Genomic DNA, 24,728 nt, shown 5'->3' on the forward strand with positions numbered 1-24,728 from the left:
TGCCAGTTTAAGCCCCCCACACACATGCATGCGCACAAACACACACACACACACTCTTAAGGCAGCTTCATAACATGATACAGATTATGGTTCAGACTCTCTTCTCTCTTTGTCTCTTCCCCTCATGTTTCTTCTGACCCTCTCCATCGTTTCCTTCTCCTATAGATGAACTGCACGTAAACTGATGCTACCCTACTCTCAGTTACTGTGGAGTAGGATAATAATACTCTGTCCGGGGATCTAAGAACTCTGCAGCGTGCAAGAATTCCTGATGTTGTATTAGATTTAGAAATTTCCCTGAAAGGAAATGTCGAGAATGATTCCAAGATGATTGTGAGTCTTTCTTGAAATATTGCACATTATCAACTGGAGTTAAAAACAACGTGTTGGTGCCGGATGTCCTCCAGGAAAGAGACCATATAAAGAGAAACTATCTCTGCAGCTCCACATTTGTTTGTTCACACATTATAAACATCGCCATACTGTGATTTTGATTAAATTTTGATTAACTGTACAGCCTGCAGTAAGATTCATCCTGTAAAGAACAAATTAATACCACACTGGGCCAAAACTGAATCACATCACAGAGATTTCTTGTGAGGTAAAAGATAATTTCTCAAGGTGGAATAAGATAAAATGGAAATGTAAAAGCTCAAGTTAATATGAGAGGCTTGGATAAAATCCCAATTCATTTAAATCCACAATGCTTGCTTTCTGTGGGTTTTTTCAACCTTGCTCCTTCAGTGATTTTTGCTTTCAAAATTGAGAAACATATTTCAGCCTCTTCTGCTGCCAGTGTGTTGTGCACTTACTATAAATATCAACCTGATATCATGTCAATTTATTCGACAAGTTGGCTACAGGCGTAAGAAAAAGGCAACACCAAACATCAAAATGGACCCATAAATGCAGGACACATCACAATATAACAGTCTTTTTAGTTCACTGTGCTGGCTAAATCCTCAGTCCCCTGATCCTCTATTGTTTTAGTTCGAAGTAGAGCAGAAATGACGAGCCAATTCATCAATAAACTGATTGGCAGAATTCATTATTGACTGAATGTGAAAATGTGCTTCCACAGTTTAATATCACATTAAACAATAGGTTTAAAAAAGTGAGGATTTGAATTGTAAGTGGGACATTCTACAGGGTGCTCTTCATTAGTCTTATCATGCTTCAGAATACATCAGTGGCAAATTAATAGGAAAAAATAACCAGAATATTTCTTTTATTCTTTGACTGTTTCATCTTGTGTGGATGGTTAACAGTTACATGTTGTTATTAATAACTGCAGCCTCTTCACATCAGCATTCTCACTCTTCACGAGCACATACACAACACATACATCTGCATTTAACACACACCCTCCACACACAGCTCCCCCCTCTTTCTCACTCGCACACTAAAAGAAACACTGGCTGACAACACACTGCCTGACGCTGACCTAAGCTCTGTCTCTCTCACTCGAAACACATTCTTATCACACTGATGTCAAAAGGGTGAGGCCTGAGAGGTGACAGGACACCCACCCATCCAGCACACACTCACCAGCGTTACTACTGCAGTCTCTCCATCAGCTCTTGCTGTATCACTCCACCCTTCCCTCAGGCTCCCATCATTCCTATAGCCTCCACAGCTAGCCAATGTTAGCAATATCACAATGTAGAAACTGATAGCAAGACCAGCATGCCTCATATGGCGACAAGCTTGACTGAATCACTGGGACTTCTAAGGGTCATAGCTGCTCACAACATCAACGCAACATAAGTTCACCATCTGACTTCTTCTTTTTTTTTTTTTAACACTGAACATGTTTGCAGGGGTAAAACTGTCCAGTCATGATTCAAGTATTAACGTAAAAGGCTCTGAAACAAAACGGTCAAAGCAGGTCAGAAAACTTCTTTCAGGTGTCAAAACAATGCCCTAAAAATGACTTTCATTTTTATGAAATGCACTGTAAACTGGCTAAATTCTTAACAGTTATCCGCTTTTAATTCCATCACTAGTACAAACATCTGGTCTATCAATTCACAGTGGGTGAAAACACCTGTGAGGGGGCTGAGTAGGTGCTTTAAGGTCATGTAAGCTTATGCAATATTAGCTTGCTAAATAGAATAGCTTGGTTTACCTGATGCATCTGGCACGTTTCAGGTCACGGTCGCACGTAAGTAAATGACCATGGCCACTGAGGGGTCAACCACTCTCTTCTTTTCTTTGCCTCTGGTTATGGTTGTGTTTACCGAAGCTGAACTCCATGTAAATCCAAGATACAAATTTGTTTCACTACCAGACGCATTTGTTTTATTTGCCACTTTGCTCACACAGACTGGAGGTAAACAGGAGGCAAATATTTGCAGATGTCGATTAGGTGACCGTGCCCTGTTCGAAATGTTTCAAGGCTTGTTTTTTTTGTTGTTGCTAATGGATCATATTATGAATCTGGCCTTTGAGGCAGGTGGAATTGTTGAATATTGAATGCAGTCCTTGGATATGTTGGCACACATTGTATTATGTGGTTCTGATTTATAGCCTGTTTGAAGCAGGAACATAAAGCCCCTCTCCAGAAACCAGCTTGACCTGCTGAACTTTGACCAACTAAACGAAGTTTAGTGCGCAGAGGTGAACATTTGAGCTTTCTAAAAGCACTGAGGATAACTTAATGAGGAATGTAGGTACAGCACTGCACCTACAACAAACCCATTATGAATAATTCTGTCCAATTTTTTACAGTGATATAACAACAGAGCAAATTATCATAATTGATCAATGCATGATAATGAGACCGTGGTTGAAGCTTTCCTGAGCAAGACTTCTAGCCTGTGTGGGCTCGAGGCCAGTGTTTTAGAGTGAGAAACACAAAAAGACAGAAAACACAAACATAAGATTAGAGCTACATCTATTGATTATTTTCATAATGTGGAAAACAGCTTGGCACAAATTTTGAGAGCCTGGAGGAGTATTTTTAATGTCCTGTTTAGGGCTGTAGTGATACCAGCACCAATTTTACAGTATAATTTGGTACGAAACATGACCAACCTGGTTATCATACAGTGTACTTTTATATAAGAACTGAAGTCTACCCTATCAATGTTATTCAAAACATATACATACATCACGTTTCTTTCATCTGTCAGGACACATTATATTGTGATAGTATAATTGCTTTACGGATCATTCCTACTACAACTACTTCTAATAATTGTTCTTATGATATTGTGAAGCCCTGATGATATTTATCATACCATGAAAATCTTAAACTGTTGAATCTTTAGTCTCAGTCTTACTCACATTTTTGATTTCCAATCACTGAATAGCTGCCACATTGCTTGATTAAACACGTGCAACAACTTAATGCCAATAAATTGCTTAATCAAGAAGTTGTTTCAGCTCTAATCTTGATACACCTTTTGCAGAACGAACAATCTGGTGAGCTCTTTTTTTTCTGCCATTTTCATGCAAGAACAGCTCCATCTATTTGTGGGCGTGTACTACTAAGGGGGCGCTAATTAAAAATATGCGCAGCATGCAAATGAGAGTTTTCAAAGTAGTTAATACAACATGGAAAGGAACTGAAGAATCACGGAAACGTTGCAGTCAAACTCACTAGACTTGGCGTTTTCATCTGCAGTCCTCCCACCTTTAAAAGGACCTGTCAGCATCCACGTTACCATGGGAACCAGGCCTCACTGATGCGCCTTGTTAAGCCCGGTCAATCGAAATGCTGAAGTTACACATCCCCTGGGTTAGTGCAGGATGAGTGTGCTCACTATCTAAGCCAGCTTTTGCTGCTGGAAGGAGCGATTGCAGCAACAAGCGTGATCTATTTCACAATCCATCCTCACTTCCTGCATCATATATTTCATGTGGCGCGCCTGCTAATTGCAACACTCGGCAATCACGAGCTTTTTTTTTTTAGGTTTCGGCCAGATGGCAGGGAAACATCTCTCAGAGGACCCTCGCTTAGATGTTACAGCTGTGGGTAACATCAGGTTTAAAGGTGAGCGACCGATAGGCTACTGAGAAAACCTCCACCCCTGAAAGCCGCCCTAACACTGTCACCACCCTTGTTGATGGATCATCTTTACATCTACCAACCTGAATACCAGCGAGGCGAAGGTTAAACACAAGTAACACCAGTCAACGTTAACGTTAGGTCGCAGGCTGGCAGGACAGATGCAGTGATTTAACATTAGCATACAGGCTAACTGTTAGTGGCCATTGGTTTGCATCGTCCTCCAGTTTCACGTCGCCCTGGTCTTATTACACAGACACATATCAAACGCCTCCAAGACAGGTTCATATCACAGTAAAAGGCTGACATTGGCAAGCTACATCGGGTAAGAATGACCAACTAGCCGCGCTAACGAATATATATCAATGCAGCTAGCAAGCAGGCTAACCAGTGAGAAGCTAACGTCAGCTCGTCAGCCCGCTCAGGGACATTCTTTCACAGCACACATACTACACTCTGCCCTTACCTCATAGTTCAGTTTCCATCGTGAAATACCGGATAAAGTAGCCCGCTGCGTATTTATGTACCCATACGACGTGGTATATTCTCCCAAAAATGTGCCGTTTTATCGCCAAAGCCCTTTCCGGCGATTCTCCTGTGGTTCCAAAATCCCGACCGACTGAGGGACAGCTGGAAAATGGGGTAACGTCTCTGACATATCGCGAGATGTCACGGCGGCTATAAGGGTTTTCGTCGCAACCTCGCGAGAACTCACAAGCCGTTTGCTTGCATGGATCACAGGGACGCTGGGAAGTAAAAGGGATTAGTTGCGCTCCTGCCGCCCGCTTTTTATTAAGGAAAACACGCTTTATTGAACGAAAATACGCATAGAACAATAACAAATATATAAAGGTTTAATTGTAAACAAAACTTTGATGGAATGAATGATGAAAATGAAGCTGCCAGATTAATTATCACATTTTTTTCTCACAGCAAAATAAGACATTCAGCAATGGAAAGATCACAATAAAATCCCCATTTCAAAGTGAATTTAATAATCTTTCTCTGGACGAATTGATGCAAAAGTAATGAGGATCAGAATTAACACAAAACTGTCATGAAAAAGGAAGTTTAAACAGAGCCAGAAAGATAAGACATTTAATTAAGCAAATATGTAAAACATGTCCTGTACATTTAGAGACTGCCCTTGTGATAATGAAATATAAACAAATATGTGTACTATACATCCAGTTTAACACTGAACTACAAGGGATTAATATACATGATGATTTAGAAAGATAAAAGCAGAAATAACTCTTTAAAATGTTAACTGAATAAGGCGTTTTCTTCGCTCTAGTAGCTGCTGCATGGCACTTTTAAGGTGTGGTCATCCTGGCGTCCGGTAGGGGGCGCTGACGTCACACGTTTAGCTCGACGAGCAGCGAAGAAGAAGAAGAGGCGGTCAGCTGACTGAAGCTAGCAGAAGTGTGTCATCTACAGGAGAAAAAACAATGATTATATGAAAAAAAGGAGGATCGTCAAGCAGATTTTAGGATTTTATATAGTTGTTACCGCCTCTCTGTGTAAAATAAAGGTGTTGCAGTATGAAAGGTTTGTACTGCCGAGCCGGTGATGCTGAGCCCAAGTTCGTGATCCAGGAAACGGTGAGTGTGTGTTTGTGTCTCTGCAGGATGATGTTGTTTTGTGTTGTTTTGTGTTGTTTCTGTTGTTTCTGATGGACTGACATCACTGCAGCTGAGTTAGCACTGATGAATTGAGTCAAACGCTTAAATCTTATTATATCCTCTGCAGTTCTACAACCAGAATAATATTATAAAGCAAAGCTCTCAAGAAGGACATGGAGCCAAATATTAAGACAATACCTAAAACAGAAACTGTGCTCCCATTTGAATGTTTTTAACAGGCTTTGCAGTGTTTTGTTTTCTCATATGAGTGTCATAGTTATGTCATAATATCTTAGTTCATGTATTTATCAATCCTTTATTGTGTGTCTGCACACTTGGTTATTTTCCTCTTTAACCGTAATCTTTTGATGGTCATTTGTATCTTTGTTCTCTCAAACTAGTAAAATAAAGAAAAACTGGCAAATATCGTTAAACTTCAGAGACCTACTTTCAGCCCACCACACTAGAAATGTGTAATTTTCCAAAAACCCAGATTGAATTGAAAAATCATGACTCACGAATTAGTGCAATAATTAGTTTTGTAGTCATGGTGTAATGTGATTACAGTGTACAGAGGAAGGAGTAACTGAATATTGGATCGCTGACTCTGTGTGTCTGTCTTTTTATTAAAACGATTCAGTAAGTCTGTGTGTGGTGGACTTCTGTGACACTGTGACTGTCTGTGTGTCCTTTGTTGAGACATTCAGAGGTATAAATCTGTTTCTCTGTGTCCGTGTGTTTGTTGGTTTCCCTCCAGAATCTTCCAGAGGTTTTAAGCAGCAATCTTGTCAGAGTTCAGGTGAAGGCGTGTGGACTCAGCCCGCTGGACCTCAAGGTAAGATGTCAACATCTGCGTGAGCACGACTGATTAGAAGATAATCTGACAGTAGAGGAGAAAGCTGTAATAAAAGACAAATAGAATAAATGTAAAATAGATTAAAGTAGCCGTCTAACCAGCAATAAATAGTTAAAGGACACAATGAGGGTAAACGTCTTAGTAACTCTAGAAGATCTACAACCACAGTTAATTATAGTTTATACAGGACTTAATTCATATTTTTTAATCTTGATATCTCGGGCTGTGACTGATGATTAGTTTCACAATAAATCAAATAATGTTTAGGATATAAAATGCTCATCACCATTGTGAATTCCCAAAGTGATGTATTTAAATTGCTACTTTTATCAAACAGTTAAAAACCCAAAGGCACTTCAGTTACTGTCATAAATAACAATGAAAAGCAGCAAATGTTTAACATTTTTGCTACTAATTTTCTTTTGGGTGACTAACCGTTGAAGCTCTAATTGTGCCAGCCTTGTTTCTAAACTTTGACACCAGTAAAAGTCTCTAAATTAAATCTGAATCAGTTGGTTAAACATGTCATTTCTTGTCCCGACTGCTCTCATCATGACTCATCTCTGCTCATCTCTTCTGTGCTCCAGTTACTTGCTGACGTGGGGATCCAGAGAGATTTAATCCCTGTTGGCAGAGAGGTGGCCGGGGTCGTCCAGCAAGGTTGTTAACACGCAAGCCAAAGTAATTGTGTGAAAAGTCGTGAGCACCTCGATAGAAACTGTCAGCACCTGTTTAACTGGTTTGTTTGTGTTTTTCCTGCAGTGGGCAACAAGGTCTCCTTCTTCCAGCCAGAGGACGAGGTTGTAGGTAGGATTTTATTTTATGTATCTGACTCTGATGACTAGTTGTTTGGCAGAGCTGGAGCATGTGATGTTAATGTGCCGACTCTGGAGAGCTTTACAGGTATTTGTGGGGTCAGGGTTGTTAGAAAGGGGTGTGTGATTTTTGGAATTAGGCAAATATCTGATAACTACTCTAGTGAAAGTCCATGTAGAGTCTTTGAAACAGGACTTACATTAGTTTAACTTTCTACCAGCTGATTCTGAAAGCTTAAAATTATAACATAAGTATGATAACATTATTAATGGTGTTTATATAGTTCACTAAATATCTTCTTTCGCTCTCTAACTGTCCCTCTCCAGGTATTCTGCCTCTGGACTCTCCCTGCTCTGGACTCTGTGATGTCATCGACATAGACGAACATTATTTAGGTATCATGCTGCACACACACACACGTACACACACACACACACACACACACACACACACACACACACACAAACACACACACAACAACAACAAACATTATTATTTTCTAATAAAAGTCACTTTTTCCATCTTCCTCTTGATTGCTTTTCCTTCCCGTAAACTGCTGTGATGGTTCCAATCTAAAGTCCCTGTGATCAGTCCGCTCACGTAAAAGACAGTCCAGGTCACATCTCCTTCATATAAAAGGTCAAACTATTCTCAGCTGCTCCACAGGAGGCGTGATGGTCAGCCCTTCATCTGCACCTCATAAACTGAAATAAATTGGTGCTGGCAGTTTGACAGAAGCAGGATAGTGTAAAAGCAGCTTAAGTGCAGAGCCTGCCCCTCCTCTGTCACCCAGAATTTTCTGTCTGACTTCAGTTTGAAGGGTTGCACAAGTGAGGAGAGAACATGTAGTCCTTCACAGTGGCTGGAACATCATTCGAAGCAGTTTATAAAGGCAGAGTTAATTCCTTTAAACTGGAATCGCATCGTATTACATTGATTTTTTTTAGACGCAGTGAGGCAATTAAATCACAATGAAACTGATCCGATAAATGTGTGTGTTTCTGTCTCTCGCTCTCCAGTTCAGAAGCCGGAGAAGCTCAGCTCGGTGTGTGTGGCGGCAGCGCTGCGTGACGGCCTCTGTGCTTACACCGCTCTGCACACACACGCTCGCATGGCAGCCGGACACACACTCCTGGTCACGGATGGAGCCAGTGTACGTACTGATACCACAGAAACACACACACCATGTTACTTTGTTTGTAGAGATTTCAGATTTGTATAAATTAAGTGACCGTCTCCTCTCTCTCTCCTCAGTCTTTTGGCCTCATGTGCATCCAGTTGGCGTGTTATCACGGTGTGAAGGTTCTGACGACGTCACACTCGCCACAAAAACACACGTTCCTGGAGCAGCTTCGGCCCAGCGTAGGTACGTACAGGCCAACGTACTGATGCTTTCAGAAGCTTTATAAAAATCTGTCACATAAAGTTTGAATCCCTTTTCCTCTGATCATTCCTTCTGCTCCTCTTTCATCCCTTTTTATAAATCTGTACACCGTTTCTGTCTCCTTCTGTCATTTTCCTATTTTCCCCTCCCCTTTGTATGTTCCTCAGGAGTTCAGGATCCTTTAGTGGGTGAGGTCTTTTCTTCCTGTCTTTCTAACTCACTTACATGCTTGCTTCCTTGCTTCTCATACCTGCAGTAAAAAGCTGTTGATCGAGCACTATGAACTTAAGGCTTATTGCTTTGCGTGTTATTTATCTGTCTGACGCCGGGTTGATTCCTGTGTACAGCACATCACTATTTATTCTATCAGAACTATAAGTTTAGCCATGATTTTTACCCATTTAGTTGCAGAGTTAACATCAAAATGAGACATTCAACCTCCAAAAAAAACTTGGTTATGAAGGGAGAATGAATTTAATCTAAAAGCTGCTGCCACCATGTGGATAATGTTGAAATTGCAACCCCTGCCATGAGACGTTATTATAAAACAGACTGACTCATGATATCATGTTTTTGTGTCTTTGTGTGCAAAGCTAAAGTTATTCCAGTGTACGACGGCTCACCGGACCTGCTGTCGGTGGTTCTGGAGGAGACGGGAGGACTGGGAGTGGATATAGTCATAGACTCTGGAGGTAAACACAATTACGTGTGATTCTCTGTATTATTAACACTTTGATCATGTGTGAGGTTGTTAAAATATAGATGAGTATGTTAACATGTCCTCAGGCGTCTGAATGAGGCCTCAGATCAGCCCAGGTTCTTTAGGATTTCATCCATGTTGGCTTAAGTTAAACATTGGTACATTTCACCATTTCTGTGCAGTGCGTCTGCATGAGGAGGCGTCAGAGGAGGCAAAGCTCCTCCCACACAAACATGACATCATCAGTGTGCTGGGAGTGGGGGGGCACTGGGTCACATCCCACAAAGACCTGCAGGTGAGTCAGTCAGAGGTAGAAAAAAAAACAAGTTTAACCTTTAATCAGCATTTTTTTCACCAGTCTTTTTCTTCTTTTTTTGTGTTTCCACAGTTGGATCCTCCAGATTGCAGATTACTTCACTTAAAATCAGCCTCTCTGACATTTCTCAACCCTGAAGTGTGGACAGCTTCATCATCGCAGCAGGGCAGATACCTCCGTATCCTCAACTCACAGTGTGTCACCTCAAACAAACGCACATGATCAGGCACACATACGTTATCTGTCCTTAACTGCTTGTTTCAGATATTCTGAAGGACATCGTGGACAAGATGTCAACTGGAGTCCTCAGGTATGTTAACCCAGTTTTTCCAGTTCAGCCTGCATCAAACTCAATATGAAGACATTAAATATAGATTTACATTCAGCATTTAATGGCTGAAACGTTGCCTCATGTAAAGGTTCGTGTAGGTTAGTTAGTTACACATTTATAGCTTCTTCTCCCAGTGATTCAAAAGAAACCCAGTGAAAACCCAAAAGTCATCCACCAGAACTGCGAGGATTGGCTGCCCACTCTTCTCGAGCTGCACACATAATCTGTCGTTTCATCCGTCTGTCTGGTTTCCATCTGTCTCTGCAGACCTCAGCCTGAGGAGGCCGTCCCTCTGTACGAAGCCACGGTCGCCATGGAGACCGTCCAGCGACACCAGAAGACGAAGGCGGTCGTTCAGCTCTGACCAAAATACTCCAACATTAACGAGAACGCACTCATTAACACCTCCAGCTAACATAAGCAGAGTGACCTGCGTGACTTGAAGCTGCAGGAAGAATCTGTTTCTGATGGACGAGTCACTGCGTTTATTTAAAAAATACAGACACCTTTGACCACATTCAGACAGTCTTTACATTTCACAGCTCACTTCTAAATGAGTAAGGTTTCATATGGCTAAAACCATCAGAGCCTGTGGAGTTGTGGAGTTTTTTTTTTTACCTGATGTTTCCTTGATAACCCACAAGGCTTCATTTCATTTTCTAAAAAAAAAACACAGCAGTGTTAAATGTTACGTTTTCGCATCAAATTACAATCTAAACAAGAACTGGAATCATGTTGTTGTGACAAAAGCTGTGTAATGTTTCAGTTTTTGTCTCTGTAATCAGAAAATAAATCAGACAACACGACTGATTAGTTCGTCCTTATTGGCACTTCTGCTCCTGTGATGGTTATCTTCTTTACTCTGTTTCCTTATAATTCTGTTTTACCTGAGTGCAGATAGTTACAAGACCAGTTTGTCCTGCACATTTTCTGTACACTGTCTTTGACCTTTCTCCGGCTCTTGTGATGGTGTTGATGAGAGCTGCCTTTCTGTCTTGCTCAGGGGCCATTACAACAGGGCAGACGCTCTTTCAGCACATCCGGAATCAAACCGGACTGTCCGTCATCCCCGTTCATCCAGTAACCTCAGTTCTTTGAGCGACATCAGCTCGCGCTTTCAGCATCAGGTTGGCATGACAACAGTTCATCTGGTTGTCCCAGCATGTCTTCCAGTACATCCAGACTTTTTCCCAGGATGCACCTCTCCTCCTGTCGCAGTGACTGGACCACATGGAGCTGCTCCCGGACTGACTGCTCGCACTGCTGCAGGAGGAGGGAGATCTAAACACACAGCACATTAAAAAAAAAGAATAATTTTGTGTTGAATCAGTGGAAGTAGTTTAGTGGAGTGTGTGTGTGTGCAGGTACACACACCTGATCCAGGGCTGAGTGTGTGTCTTGCAGAAGCCTCTGACAGAGAGTCTTTGCTGTCTGGACGCTCCACTGCTCCCTCTCCTCACACACCGCCCGGCCGAGCAACACCGCCTTCCAGTGGTGACTTTGGAAATGAGCACACACATTTAATAAATCATCTATCAGTATCCACTAATCCAGGAATGTAAAAAAATAAATAAAAGAAGGAAGGGTCATCACGTTACTGAATCTGAATGTGTCTTTGGGGCCAGACTGTGGTGACAACCGTACTGAAGTCTTTGAGGAACGAACATGTCATTAATCTGCTGACTGAAGTGCGTTTCTTCATTTTCTGGAGGCATTTCTTTGTGAGAACTTCTTTAAGTTGCACTGAATGAGGAAGCGGAGTGTGTGTGAGTGTGTGTTTGCTCTTACTATAATGTTTGTGGCAGTGACAGCAGTCTGAGAGCCGTCATCAGCCTCCAACTGGGGCCTTCACTGGACACGGTCAGATTTCTGACAGAAAGAAAAAGAGGTTTTAAACTTTTTCAAAACTGGAGGACTGTTCCTTTAACACAACAATATTGTAATAGAATCTCACACAGTTATCACAACGGTTTACAGACAAATCATGTAATACTTAAAAAGAACAGCAAATATACTCATGTGAGTCTTACTGAAGGAAATCGTTCTCTCTGAGAAACTTGATCTTCTGATCCAAACTCCTGTCACATCTCAAAACATCAGTGAGGAGATCTGAGGGAGGACAAAAGACTTCGAATCACGAGCAACACAGTTCAAGTTCACATATAGTAGAAGGTGAGACTTCCCTGACGTTGGTGCTTTATAAATACTGTGGAAGTATGACAATGCTCAGCCCACAGAGACACACGCAGCCTGTATTCAGGACTTGTGCCTTGAAACAAGCCATCGAGTCTTTAATATGGTTGTGATGTCAGAACTACAGTCACCTCCATCCGCCACGGCCCCCGGCAACATGCACCACGTATGGTTGGTTTTATAGCCTGGACTTTATCAAGACAATATACAATATCTACAAAAACTAATTTTACTACATAGAAATTAATCTGGGCAAAGTTGGAGATGATGATGGCTTTTTCCTAATGTAGTTCACCTGTATGCACATAGACCACGCTGTGAGGGTTGCAGGTGGCGACGAATCCATACTCCAGCATCAGGCGCTGGTTGTCATGGGAACCGTAGTTAATGAAGGCCTGCTGGTAGCGGAGGGTCCCGGAAACGCTCCTGATTTCATAGCATCTCGTCACGTCATTAAAACTCGCTTTTACCTAAGAAAAAAAAATAACAGATTTTCTGTTGAGATTTCTGAAAACTCGTCACTGTAAAATCAGTCAAAACATCACAGCGACAGTTTACCTGCACGTCAGGGCGGTGATTGAGCAGGTCCAGAAACGGAGCTAAAGCGTAAACGTCCTGTCCAGACAGGAAGTTGTTGGACGGGTGGGACATGAAGACAGAGCGCGTGTTGACGCTACACCAAGCCCACCTGAAGAAGAGGGGGATGGTAACACCTGTCAAGATACTTATTTTTAATGTGTGTGTGTGTGTGTGTGTGTGTGTGTGTGTGTGTGTGTGTGTGTGTGTGTGTTTGCGTAAAGGTGTACATACCTTAACGCTTCATATGTCAGCACCTCCTCCACAGGCTGACTCAGGATTGGCTGAAGGGATCTGGATTTTAAGAATAACTTAAATCTTAGGATGTTATTCACCTCGTTAACAAAAAGACTGATGGTGTTGCTTCTTTATTTGAGTCGTCTGTAGAATTACACCTGCGTACTCAAATCAAGAAAGAAAGACCCAGTGTATTACAGGATCTTGCATTCTGCAAATATTTGCACACCATCTGTAATCTTCTAATCTGCACACACCCATCACACATAACTTAAACATCTGGCCTCAGTTACCTGGACTCACCTGAAGAAGTCTTGATGTGAGGAGTGGATTTCTCGCACCGCCTCCCTCTGCTCTGAAGCCCGCCTCCTAACACCTGTAGGCAGAACGGCCACGACATCATCGGTGAAGTAGGCGGGGCAGGTGTAGGTGGTGGGCAGCACGTCGATGTAGGGGAACCAATCAGAGGCTTCTCCTCTGTGCCGCTCGCACACCAGGAAGACACAGAGAGCCAACAGGGGAGAGAGGCGGGGCTTCCAGCTGAGGAGTCGAAACAAGAAGCAGTAATTGTTGTAATAAGATTTTATAGTTTAATATTATGTTCATAGAAAAGTCGATATGTGCATAATTTATTTTAAATGTAGAAGTCCATTAACATTACATCCAATAAGGTGGAAAACGGTACGATTAAGAGATTAATGTGTGCCAGAAATAAAGTCTCTCAGCCTCATTTTCATTTAAATTGATGCACAGTCTATTTCCTTACATTTTTTAAGGGACAGCTATAGTTACAGTGAGGCACGACAAAATGCACCCATCTTTCCAAATGTTGTGTGAAGGTAACCTTGATGTTTGCATATTTTGATATCTGAAAGAGTTTAACTAGTGTGTAAATGTGTGTGTGTGTGTGTGTGTGTGTGTGTGTGTGTATGCGTGTGTGTGTGTGTGTGTTTACCTCTTGATGTAGCGTCCCAGGTAGCTGTCCAGGACAGTCGAGGTGGTGAGGAGGCAGGACTCTGGCAGGGAAATCATCAGCTGGCCAGGCTGACAGAAGAAACAGGAACAGACAGAGAGAAAAACATTTTAACACTCAGAGAAAAACTGCTGTATTATCTTATTACTAGTGGACTCCAGGTGTTCTTAGCATGTTCAGTTTTTGTATGGAGAAATATAGAAATATAGAGCAACGCGAGCCTTGTAGTAAAAAGAGCTTTAGAAACTGTAATCATAAGTTATTGCTGTGCTGTAGTTTATTCAATTAGACGCACTGACGCCTGTTCGCAGACTCACCTCGATGGTCTTCAGAGCTTGCAGTCCTCTGCCTGTGTCTGAATTACGAGAAACAACAAACACACACACAAACTTGAAAGTCTGTGCTTCAATCCATCAATCGGACTATCATACTACGGTTGAGTTGGGCGGTCAGACATATTAAGGCAAATATATCACATGGGAGGATGAGTGTGTTGAGTCGTACCTGTGAAGAGGGCGGGCTGCAGCAGCGTTGAGGTGAATCCTCGTTTGTGAAGAAACTTCATCAGTCTCATGTACTGCAGCTGGTGACACAGAGACACTGAACACACAGAGAAACAGATTAGTGATGACAGGGACCAGAAGAGCGAGAGACAGAGGTGTGTCTGTGCTGAAGCAGCCAACAGCACTGAAAAACATTTATATAAAGCAACAACTCTGCAGTGAATTCGCTCATACCTGACTGGACGAGGCTTTCCTGTTTCCGCCTCCTCTTCCTCGCAGCTCGTCCAGCCCGATGGCTGCGACCCTTCATGACCCCACCTGGACCTGTGACACCTCGTGATGGATGAAAACACCCAATAACAAACTTTCTTTTCTCTCAATCTGTACGTGATGCTAAAACTCAAAACAGCCACACAGTATTCACAACTTCTCTACTTCTTGTAGAGGCTTTCTGAGGTTGTTGAGATGAAATTATTTCCCTCATTACTTGTGATCAGGATCAACATAGTACCTATAATTATCAACAAAGGAAAGATCCTCAACAACAAATATCGTCTTTCATTCTGGTAATGACAGTAAGTTTTTGAGGTGTTTATTTCGACCTGATAATAGAAAAACCTCTCAGTAAGTCAGAACAACTGACAAGCCTGAACACAACAACCTTCTTGAAGGAAGTACTTATTTAATGTATGTTGCATTAGACTGCACTAGTTTTGCCAAACTGTGCCTCATAAACTGGCAACATAAACACCCGGAGATTCAAATTTGAGGGTGCAGTGTGCAGTTTGGGGGAAAAATCTTAAAAAGAATTAACAAACTTTTCTAAAAGAGACAGCACAATATCACAGCTACACTTTGCAGCAGCCTTCTATTTAGCCACATCTCGAGGGACTTTGATTCCCACTGAAAACAGTTTGTTTATTCAGTTACGAAAATAAATCTAAATCTAATTTCTGAGTTAGTATTATGACCATATCACATTTCTGAGTCTGAATATCTTTTCCAAAACGACATAGTAGCACATGTAAAGGAGCTATCTTTAAAAATCAAAGTAAACAAACAGCGTATAGCCACATCTTGTAATGAGCTACAACATTATAAACCTCAAAAACAAACACAGTTTCGCCTACATAACTGTGTAACACTAAACATCACTCATAATACACGAAATATGACGCCAAAGTGTATTTATCAACGATGTTAAACTATATGTACATAAATTACATCCATATAATACCTTGATATTAACCTCATCTGTGTCAAATGTCCATCTTGTGCGGCGGCTCCTCGGACACATGTGTTTTGCTTGTTTTTCCGGGTATGCGCACTGAGGATGCGCAGCAAAAAACCCTCCAGTAGCCTTCCACCTTTCTTCTCCTCGTTTCTTCTGCGCAGCTCTTCACTCCTCTGCGCAGCTTCACCACCGCAGGTTAACACTCACCTCTGCACCACCAGCTGAAGGTAAGAAGCCTCCACCTCCACCTCCTGGTTAGACAGTTAGCAACATGCTAACAGTGAAAACGTGGATTATTTGTGTGTTTAGTAATAAAAATGCAGCTCGTATCAGCCAGTCGGCGTTATGTAACATTCAAACAATGATCTGAATCCAGGCGAAAGGTCCTGAGTGAAATCTGCAAAGCATGATCACACACAGGCACGTTCATAACCACTACAGGTATGGTTTTAATTGTGAGTTATAAAAGTTTAGTTTCCCTCGTATAACAGGTTTGCATGTGACCCTGATCAGGGGTAAAGGTCCCGGTGGTTACATGACTCAGCACTTTTATCCTTCTCAGTTAAATTATGTAACATTTTCAAATTTAAAGCTGTTTTCATAAGTATAGTAAAGTGGCGTGTTATGTTCCCCATTTAAATCACGATAATATGTATTTGTTTTTTATGATAAATGCAAGTTCACCAACCTTAAAGGAACAGTTCACCTAAAAAAAAATGGAAAATTCAGTCATTATCTGCTCACCCTCCTTAATGTGGAAGTAGAAGAAGAAGCCCCAGGATCCCTAGTTGAATTTAAAATGTGTTTTTTAAAGCTGAAAACAACTAAACTAATAGTGTTTGCACACACACACACTGTCTGAAGTGGGTGCCAAGGGTGTGAACAGCGTCTTTTTGAAAACCAACCATGACTCAGCAGATCTTATCTTCTCATTGTCCTCCCACAGGAATGATAACATACTCAGCTTAGTAAGAGTTTAATAAGACAAGTTTGTAAAAGCACCAGGCATCTCATGACCGACAGCTGGGTGTGTGTGTGTGTGTGTGTTAATAGTTTATCCTTTGTTAGTGAATATTTAATATCAAACAATGATTATCTCTCTCTCTCCTCCAGACAGAAATGGCCACCAAGGTTGTCATAGTAACGGGCGGCAACAAGGGCATCGGTCTGGCCATCGTCCGAGCGCTCTGCAAGCAGTACCAAGGAGACGTTTACCTGACCGCCAGAGACGTGTAGGTACCTGCTGGGATTCATGATGACTCAGCGTTACAACATCATTACACAATGTCACAGAGAAGGATTTTTATCTCTGTGTGTTTATTTGAACCCACTGACACAAATACCGCACTATAAATGTGAGATTTTATTATTTACGACGACAGCTCCACCTCGATCACAGATACATAATAAAGCCCCTTTCAGTTTACTGCTGCCAGCAGATCTGTTTGCTATAAGAATAAATACAAAGTGGAAATAAATAGAAGCTTGTTTGTTTCAGCGGTCGTGGTGAGGAAGCGGTGAAGTTTCTGTCCTCAGAGGGACTGAAGCCGATATTCCACCAGCTGGACATCAACGACGTGAACAGCATCACCACCGCTGCTGGCTTCTTTAAACAGAAGTATGGAGGAGTGGACGTCCTCATCAATAATGCCGGGATAGCATTCAAAGGTAAGGCTCACACAGTAGTATTAGTAGTAGTAAGATGAGTTTAATATATATATATATATATATATATATATATATAGCATCATTGTTGATTTTTGGACCTATAATTTTGAACCAGAATCAATCAAAATGATCTGTAAAGAAGAGACGATGACATCATGACAACTCTCTCTGTCTCTCTCGTCAGTGGCTGACACGGCTCCGTTCTCAGTCCAGGCGGAGGTCACCCTCAAGACAAACTTCTTCGCCACCAGAGACATGCTGACTCACTTCCTGCCGCTCATCAAAGCCGGAGGTAAGAACGCACAGCTGGACAAACTCACGAGTTTGTTTGGACTCTTATTTAGACAAAAAAGTGTTTTAATTGGCAGAAGTGACCTCAGATATCATGTTGCATTGTGTGTATTTCAGGCCGTATCGTGAACGTGTCCAGCTTCGTCAGCGCCCGCACTCTGAACCAGTGCAGCCCGGCCCTGCAGCAGCGTTTCCGCAGTGAGGACATCACAGAGGAGGAGCTGGTGGGGCTGATGGAGCAGTTCGTCGAGAAGGCCAAGAAGGGCGAACACAAGGACGCCGGCTGGCCTGAAACTGCGTATGGAGTGTCCAAGACCGGACTGACGGTACGACCCATCAGCCTGTCTGCTGATTTATATTCTGTTAACTCATCTGTGGAGATCACAGATCAGTTCACAGGTCTTAAAATGTTTAAAGCAGTGTTGTATTTGGTGCTATGTATAGAAATTCTCATCGAAATTCCTCCCTGATGTCATATTTCCTCTCATTGATTATGCAAATTTGTGTCTTTAGACTCTGACCATGATCCAAGCTCGACGTCTGTCCAAGGAGAGACCGAAGGACGGGGTAAACACTTCTTAAAAGATGATTCATTTTAGACATATTTTGCATCCATCCATCCATTTTCTTCCGTGTTATCCGGGGCTGGGTCACGGGGGCAGCTGTCTGAGCAGGGACACCGAGACTTCCCTCCCCCCCGGACACTTCCTCTAGCTCCTAGGATCCCAAGGTGTTCCCAGGCCAGGCCGGTCTAGGGTGTCCTGGTTCCACGTGCACTGATGGACACCCTTATGCTTGAACATGGTGTTCGTTATGGACAAACTGTGACTGGCACAGAAGTCCAGCAACAGAACAGCACTCAGGTGCAGATCGGAGAGGCCGTTCCTCCCAATCACACCCCTCCAGGTAACACTGTCACTGCACACGTGGGCGTTGAAGTCCATCAGTAGAATGACGGCGTCCCCAGTTGGAGCACTCTCCAGAACCCCTCCCAGGGCCTCCAAGAACACCGGGTACTCTACGCTGCTGTTCAGCCCGTAAGCCGAAACAACAGCGAGAGACCTTTCCCCGACCCGAAGGGCGAAGGGAGGCGACCCTCTCGTTCACCGGGGAAAACTCAAACACAAAGTCATATTTTGCTGTGTCTGTTTAATATTTGTCACTCTGTTTTAGTTCTGTTTTACCGCAAATCCATTTGAAGCAGGTTTTTTTTAAGTTTTATTTTCACATTTATCGTATTTATGTATATATTTTTACAGATCTTGTGCAACGCCTGCTGTCCAGGGTGGGTGCGCACCGACATGGCTGGTTCAAAAGCCCCCAAATCACCAGACGAGGGCGCCATCACTCCGGTGTACCTGGCCCTGCTGCCGGCCGGTGCCACAGATCCACACGGAAAGTTTGTCTCTGATAAAGAAGTTCAGCCGTGGTGAAAGGCTTAAAATGATCCGTGTGATTGTGTGAGTGTGTGTGTGAGAGAGAGATTTTCCAAAAACATCCAACAGCAAACGTGTTAGAAATGTTAAAGACCTTGACTAAAACCAAAACAACTCAAACTATCCAGGGGAACAACACTAACATGTTGTGTATGTTTGAATGTGTGTGTCTGCTTCTCTCGGCAGCAATAATCCTGCTTGAATTACCATCAGTGGTGGCTAATCATTGATCAATTTTGCCTTTTGGAAGTGTAAACATTTTTACATCATTCACATATAAAATGTTTGTTTTTTTTAAAAAAAACTGGCCTTTGTGAGATCAAACATAATTCTTTTTTCTATAATTCAATGCTAATAAATTCAAAATCAAGAAAACGTTGTCAGAATGTTGATTAACAAGAGCTGAACACAGTGTGATTTATGCATGTTGACATTCAGATGCACATGTTGAAGACTAACAGATATTAGACCAACAGCAGGAGGGTTTTAGGGGTGACTGAGGTCTGCAGGGATCTGCGATGAACAAACTAGATTTCCACGCTGGACAACTCTGCAGGAGCTTTGTGTCACGCTGGGTGTTAAATAACTCGACCTTTAGCAGCACACTTAGATGTAATGTCTGATGAAATGTCTGAATGCTTATCGTGGTCTTAATCACTGTAATGTGAAGAATATCGGTTTGAGAAAATGTCTGAGAAAACCTGAAGAGAACAACCTGAAGGATTCATGGACTAACTATGAATTTACACGAGGCTGATGTGAACGGACCACCAGATGTTTATCAGGTTACTTGCTCACATCTGGCAGCAGCTGTCTGGGTTTTTGGGGGCAGAAATCATTTGAGTCTTGCTCATGTTTTTAAGGCGGTAGTGTAAGGTGGCGTTGCACCAGTGTTGTATTGTTGCATTTCACACTGGTCACCACTAGATGTCAGTAAAGCACCACATCTCCCTGCTGCAACTGCAGCGTCTGCTGGTTTGAACACTGAAGTTGGAGGTAAACAAACACCACCCAGTGGATGAAGGGAGACATTAGAGCTTTATATACAGCACCACACACACACACACACACACACACACACACACACAGACACAGAAGAGGTCTGAGGAGTTGAGCGTGAAACATTCTCATGAGAAAGCTGATGTTTACCCTCCGGAAGCTATACAGTCTGTGGCTTTCACTTAAACACACACACACACACACACACACACACACACACACACACACACACACACACACGCTGCAGGATGAAACGCTGACGCTGCCATCTGTCTGTGACTTCCCCTCCACACAGGAAGTGCTCTGGAGGTCAGTGAGAGGTTGCAAGCGGCAGACAGACTCGAGGTCGAGAGGTTAAAGTCAGATCAGAGAAGGTCGCCCGCCTGATTTCTCTGCGGAATCCTTCAGTTTCACGTTGTACCGCGTGAATCGCAAAGTTTCGTCTTCATGGTGTGTAAAATCACAACTGAGACACTTCAGTCAGCCAACGTACATAAGTCAGAAGAGGAGGAGCAGGAAAAAATAAACCCTGACAGTAATTAAATTAATGGAAAGAATGTGTTTATTAGCTCTCTGTGAAGGACGTCCTCTCCTCTTTATATGTAGTGTTTCTTTTCTATTAATAGTGAATAATAACTGACCCTCTCTCTCCACCTCGTCCCACCAAAACACTTATTTTTGGCTCCTTTCCTGATCAAACCATAACTGGGGTCTGTAAGGGTCAAACAGTGAGGAGGTTTGAGTTGCCATTGCATAAGCTCTTTGTCTTCATGCTTCCTCGAAACAGAACAATCGTCTGAAAACACAGTTCTTGGGCTGGAGAGGGAAAGATTTGTGTTTCTGGATGAATTCCCACAGAAAACAAAACAAAGACGCACGACACAATCAGCTTGTCAATAATTATATGATGTAAGATTTCCATTGTGTTATTGTTTCACGGAGTCGACTGGTTCTGGTTTTTAGGGACATCTCAAATTGTGTTGATTGATTCATAAATGTCCCGTATTGTTCTTGTGAATGGCGGTTTTCCCAGACGGAGAGACAAACGAACTAATCAGATGTTACATCAGAAGTGAAGACAACTTACTGATTCTTTGTCATCACGCATGCGAATGTGCACAATTATCCTCGCAGCAGTTTTCTTTTATGCTGAATCCTCTGTTTACTCTGTCATGTCTCATGACTTTGAATCAGTTTCTTCCCTCTGATTTCACATCATTGTTTTTAGTGTTTTTAACAACCCGATCACCAGAATAAATGTCGTTTAGCTTCAGTTTTCTCTTCCTCTCTTGTCACAACACTGTGCTTCTGCTCTGCTTAGGTTTAGGCACAAAAGCCACTTCGTTAGGGTTCAGAAAACATCATGGTCTGTCTTAAAATACCTGTTTAAGGTCTCCACAATCACGGATGGAGATGATCCGACAAACGTTAACCTCGGATGTGTCTGTGGTTTTCACAAGTTATGGGCACTCTATCAGGCATTTTGAAGGATGTATAAATACCCAGTTTCATCACAATATACTGTATTTATTCTCTGGACAACAGTGTGTTATTTGCAGACACTACAAAGTCTGCCATGATGGGATTTTCATTTGATTCAATGCAGGAGGCTTCATATCCTCTGCCCATTTAACACATTTTACAGTTTTGCTTTTGGCCATACAAGAAAAAGACAACACATAAATGACTGTTGTTAAAAGTTGTCATATTGAACGTTTTTTAGATTTGGTTAAACTACAGATTAGTCATGTCTGCAGTGTTCGGGTGAGTGTGTAATGAGGAGAGTGTAAAAGTAAGAATCAGCAACTAACGTACAAGTAAAGAGCCTGAAGTTTCCATGTGGTCTGACATGGAGGAGGAGAGAGAACCAGAGCCTGGTGTGCAGCCAGTTTAAATACAGGTGAGCCACATCACCTGTGACGACCCTACAGACGCTCTGCAGCACAACCTGACAGAGGTGGGAAAAGGTGAACACGCCCACTGAAACAGACGACCTCTGGACACCAGAGTCGGTAAACTGTTCTCGTCCACTTTTAGCGTCTTTGTGAGAAATATTTCAAGACAGTCCTGACTGCAGGCATGACCCCAAAGCCCTCATGTCCATCAGAGGAGACACAGAACACTACAGACTAAGTCTGAACCCTCAAACACAAGTAGTCTCTGATTCTAACATGGGAAAACTGGATGTTTGTTTACTGTGAGATCTGAGCTGCGTCGTGGGGGTCAGTCCCGGGCGGAGCAGCTCGGTGTCCTGGGATTGGACCGGAGCATAAACAAACTATCCCTGGATTAGTTTACAGGACAGTTGTCCCGAGACATGCTGAGGTCCCCGAGGACAGACAGACATACAAGTGGACGGAGAAAAGCTCTCCTCTTGGCTGTATGTATGTATATCTCAGGCATAACACAGCAGGTGGTTTATGATTTAACCAGGAATGTATTGAAAGTTATGGATTTTTTAGCTAAAGTGTAGTTACCTATAAACAACAATGGAAAGTGGGGACGGTGCAAACGTGTTCATTTATGGTTCATAATTGAAATAAAATAAAAATGGATCAATCCGCAGTGGTTGTTAGCACAGAGGCTGAAGACTGTGAGTTGTCAGAAGGTTTTGGTGAATTGTTCTGCATCAGACACTGAATGTAATCTCGCCTTGGAGACTTGAAACAAGAGGAAGCTGGTCGGCTGAGACGCCGGTTACTCCCTCTGTTACCTCCACCGTGTTTTTCCTGACTCCCCACCTGAAGCGAACAAAAGGCTCTGAGTCAGCTGGAACAAAGAGGTTCAAGATGTGTATGTGTCTCAGCGATGTTTACCCACATGTCTCTCTGAATCGTCACGTTTTGGTTTTTTTTTGCTGTGCCCATGAAGTTTGGGATCCGGTCTTCCTGCACAGGAAGGAAGAAGCACAAACCCGCCCACCCTCCTGAAAAAAAGTCAAATGTTTTTATTTTTGTGTTCTGGCCGATGAACAGACTGCAGGATCCGTCAGTATCTGTTGGCACCAGATTATAAACTGTTACATCCTTTGCCAGCATTTTTCCCAGATTTCCCATCATTCTCAGCGTTAGAATCCAGTTTATTCTATTATTCTCCATCTTTACATGAACTCTGATTTGGAGAATACAATACACTGAACTTGACTGTGAAGTGTGAAGCAATATACAACCAGCAACATCGTATAATTTCTCGTTTGAAACTTCTTGTAAACTTTCTGATGAACACTCAAACAGATCACCTCTGACCTGCACGTTCTTACTCTGGAAATAAGTGAAAATTAAGTTTCCAAGTCCCAAAATATCTAACACAGACTCTTCCACATTATTTATCAGTTTTTGTGCAGCCATGCGTCAAACATTTTTCACTTTGTTTCATTGATTTCCAGTGAGTTATCTGTGTGCAGACAGTCTGTGCCACTTAACGTTTCTGCAAAACCATGAATAAGTTTGCACTATAATAACACTTCAAGACTGCAGTCCAACATCTGTACGTGTGAAACCACTGGATATTTTGATGGACGATTTCCAAACAAAAGTTGGAACAAAGCGGAGACAAAAGGAGAAAACACGACATAGGGAAATTCAGGGAAAACACGGAGTGATCTACGCAGGGAGAGATTCATTGATGAAACAGGTGAACGCAGAAGAAGGGTGGGAAAAAGACAAAGACAGGAAGTATAAATCAGAACTAGACGCATGAAGATAAAACCTACAGAATAAAACCAAAAACAGCTAAAATAAATCCCAAAACCATGACAAACTAATGAAGTGTTTTCTGTGCCAATATCAACGGTGTTGTCACAACGTAAGATTCACAACAGAACTTAAAGAAATGTAAAGTTGCAGCCTAAACTGTGAATTATCCTGATCTTTGCTTCCTTTCTGTGCCAGTTTTTGGCCTGTTTGTGCCAACCTGTTGGTCTTTTCCACATCGAAAAGAGGATGTGCGTCACATATTCAAAACAAAAACATCCAGCACAATAAGGAGGTGGAGTTAAAGCTTTGAAATATGTTTTCCATGCGACAGGGAAGCAGCCCAGACTGCTTTTCAATCACTTTCAATGGTAAACATTTATAATGTGGGGAAAAACGAACTTCTTGGCATTGCTTCTGTTTTCCGTTGGCTCCGATTGTTAGATACCGAAGAGATTAAAACCTGGACTGTACATTATTTTATATGGCTTGAAAGTCTGGCTCTGCACACAGCTCTCTCCTACAGACGGGAACTCTTCATTTATCAGTACATGATCTATGGTAGAAGGAATGAATTCAAGAAGTCGTAGCTCTATTTTCAACACTATCACCTCAGGAAAATGGTGCACAGCAGCGAACACTGAGCTCATTCTTCATCTTTCGGGAAGACGAAGTGGACTGAGGGTTGCCAAATCAGGTGGAGAGGGATGATGAGTTCAAATCTGCATTCCTGGATGGCAGCCATTCACTAATGTGCAGTGTTGTCTCGGAGAGTGCTGACTTCCAAATTTATCATAATTACCCAAAATGGAAATATCACAAAGGTTATTATCTTCAAACCCTCTGCATAATCAGGCAAATAATTTAACTGCACCTGCATGGAAAG

The 24,728-nt window shown here is 42.3% G+C and overlaps 4 protein-coding genes across 15 annotated transcripts in view; 2 read left to right on the forward strand and 2 right to left on the reverse strand.

Annotated features, from left to right (window-relative positions):
• Window positions 1-4,678, reverse strand: part of itsn1 (intersectin 1 (SH3 domain protein)) — a 40,464-nt gene extending 35,786 nt beyond the window's left edge. For 4 of the 6 annotated variants that reach the window (XM_037124366.1, XM_037124365.1, XM_037124364.1 and 1 more), the window contains exon 1: window positions 4,479-4,678. The gene's annotated coding sequence lies outside the window, so the exon portion shown is untranslated. The remainder of the gene's footprint in view (window positions 1-4,478) is intronic. The other 2 variants (XM_037124368.1, XM_037124367.1) reach the window with 2 other exon arrangements.
• Window positions 3,936-10,846, forward strand: cryzl1 (crystallin, zeta (quinone reductase)-like 1). 3 transcript variants are annotated; one of them, XM_037124376.1, is made up of 13 exons: window positions 3,936-3,997; window positions 6,395-6,472; window positions 7,081-7,153; window positions 7,256-7,300; window positions 7,636-7,704; window positions 8,329-8,462; window positions 8,564-8,675; window positions 8,861-8,881; window positions 9,287-9,385; window positions 9,576-9,688; window positions 9,782-9,887; window positions 9,974-10,019; window positions 10,308-10,846. In XM_037124376.1, the coding sequence occupies exons 1-13, from the start codon at window positions 3,965-3,967 to the stop codon at window positions 10,402-10,404; spliced, it is 1,026 nt and encodes a 341-aa protein (XP_036980271.1). In that variant the 5' UTR covers window positions 3,936-3,964; the 3' UTR covers window positions 10,405-10,846. The 3 variants fall into 3 exon arrangements, with proteins under 3 accessions (XP_036980271.1, XP_036980269.1, XP_036980270.1); XM_037124374.1 differs by lacking the exon at window positions 3,936-3,997 and adding an exon at window positions 5,310-5,616; XM_037124375.1 differs by lacking the exons at window positions 3,936-3,997; window positions 8,861-8,881 and adding an exon at window positions 5,312-5,616.
• setd4 (SET domain containing 4) lies at window positions 10,511-15,903 on the reverse strand. Of its 5 annotated transcripts, none has more exons than XM_037124371.1 (13): window positions 15,772-15,903; window positions 14,757-14,855; window positions 14,524-14,619; window positions 14,337-14,374; window positions 14,002-14,090; window positions 13,350-13,586; window positions 13,044-13,103; window positions 12,792-12,921; window positions 12,529-12,703; window positions 12,071-12,149; window positions 11,829-11,909; window positions 11,415-11,538; window positions 10,511-11,321 (listed from the first exon to the last, which is right to left on the reverse strand). In XM_037124371.1, exons 2-13 carry the CDS (start codon window positions 14,830-14,832, stop codon window positions 11,145-11,147), a joined length of 1,362 nt encoding a protein of 453 aa, XP_036980266.1. In that variant the 5' UTR covers window positions 14,833-14,855; window positions 15,772-15,903; the 3' UTR covers window positions 10,511-11,144. The 5 variants fall into 5 exon arrangements, with proteins under 5 accessions (XP_036980266.1, XP_036980268.1, XP_036980265.1 ...); XM_037124373.1 differs by having other exon boundaries at window positions 14,757-14,846; window positions 15,772-15,880; XM_037124370.1 differs by having other exon boundaries at window positions 15,760-15,875.
• cbr1 (carbonyl reductase 1) lies at window positions 15,856-19,526 on the forward strand. Its single transcript, XM_037124377.1, has 7 exons — window positions 15,856-15,983; window positions 16,870-16,988; window positions 17,255-17,424; window positions 17,609-17,716; window positions 17,833-18,041; window positions 18,229-18,282; window positions 18,975-19,526. The coding sequence occupies exons 2-7, from the start codon at window positions 16,876-16,878 to the stop codon at window positions 19,146-19,148; spliced, it is 828 nt and encodes a 275-aa protein (XP_036980272.1). The 5' UTR covers window positions 15,856-15,983; window positions 16,870-16,875; the 3' UTR covers window positions 19,149-19,526.
• Window positions 19,527-24,728: the final 5,202 nt, after the last annotated feature.

Source organism: Acanthopagrus latus, chromosome 15, assembly GCF_904848185.1.
Source record: "Acanthopagrus latus isolate v.2019 chromosome 15, fAcaLat1.1, whole genome shotgun sequence".
In the NCBI taxonomy this organism is placed as follows: domain Eukaryota; kingdom Metazoa; phylum Chordata; class Actinopteri; order Spariformes; family Sparidae; genus Acanthopagrus; species Acanthopagrus latus.

Coding starts and splice junctions, on each gene's coding strand:
- setd4 (XM_037124369.1), bottom strand. Junction 14,375..14,523: donor GCAGCCCGCCCTCTTCACAG/GTACGACTCAAC, acceptor CTCGTAATTCAG/ACACAGGCAGAGGACTGCAA. Junction 11,322..11,414: donor CACACTCAGCCCTGGATCAG/GTGTGTGTACCT, acceptor CTGTGTGTTTAG/ATCTCCCTCCTCCTGCAGCA.
- cbr1 (XM_037124377.1), top strand. CDS start 16,876: ATGGCCACCAAGGTTGTCATAGTAACGGGCGGCAACAAGGGCATCGGT. Junction 16,989..17,254: donor TACCTGACCGCCAGAGACGT/GTAGGTACCTGC, acceptor TGTTTGTTTCAG/CGGTCGTGGTGAGGAAGCGG. Junction 17,425..17,608: donor TGCCGGGATAGCATTCAAAG/GTAAGGCTCACA, acceptor CTCTCTCGTCAG/TGGCTGACACGGCTCCGTTC.
- cryzl1 (XM_037124374.1), top strand. CDS start 5,557: ATGAAAGGTTTGTACTGCCGAGCCGGTGATGCTGAGCCCAAGTTCGTG. Junction 5,617..6,394: donor AGTTCGTGATCCAGGAAACG/GTGAGTGTGTGT, acceptor GTTTCCCTCCAG/AATCTTCCAGAGGTTTTAAG. Junction 8,882..9,286: donor AGTTCAGGATCCTTTAGTGG/GTGAGGTCTTTT, acceptor TTGTGTGCAAAG/CTAAAGTTATTCCAGTGTAC.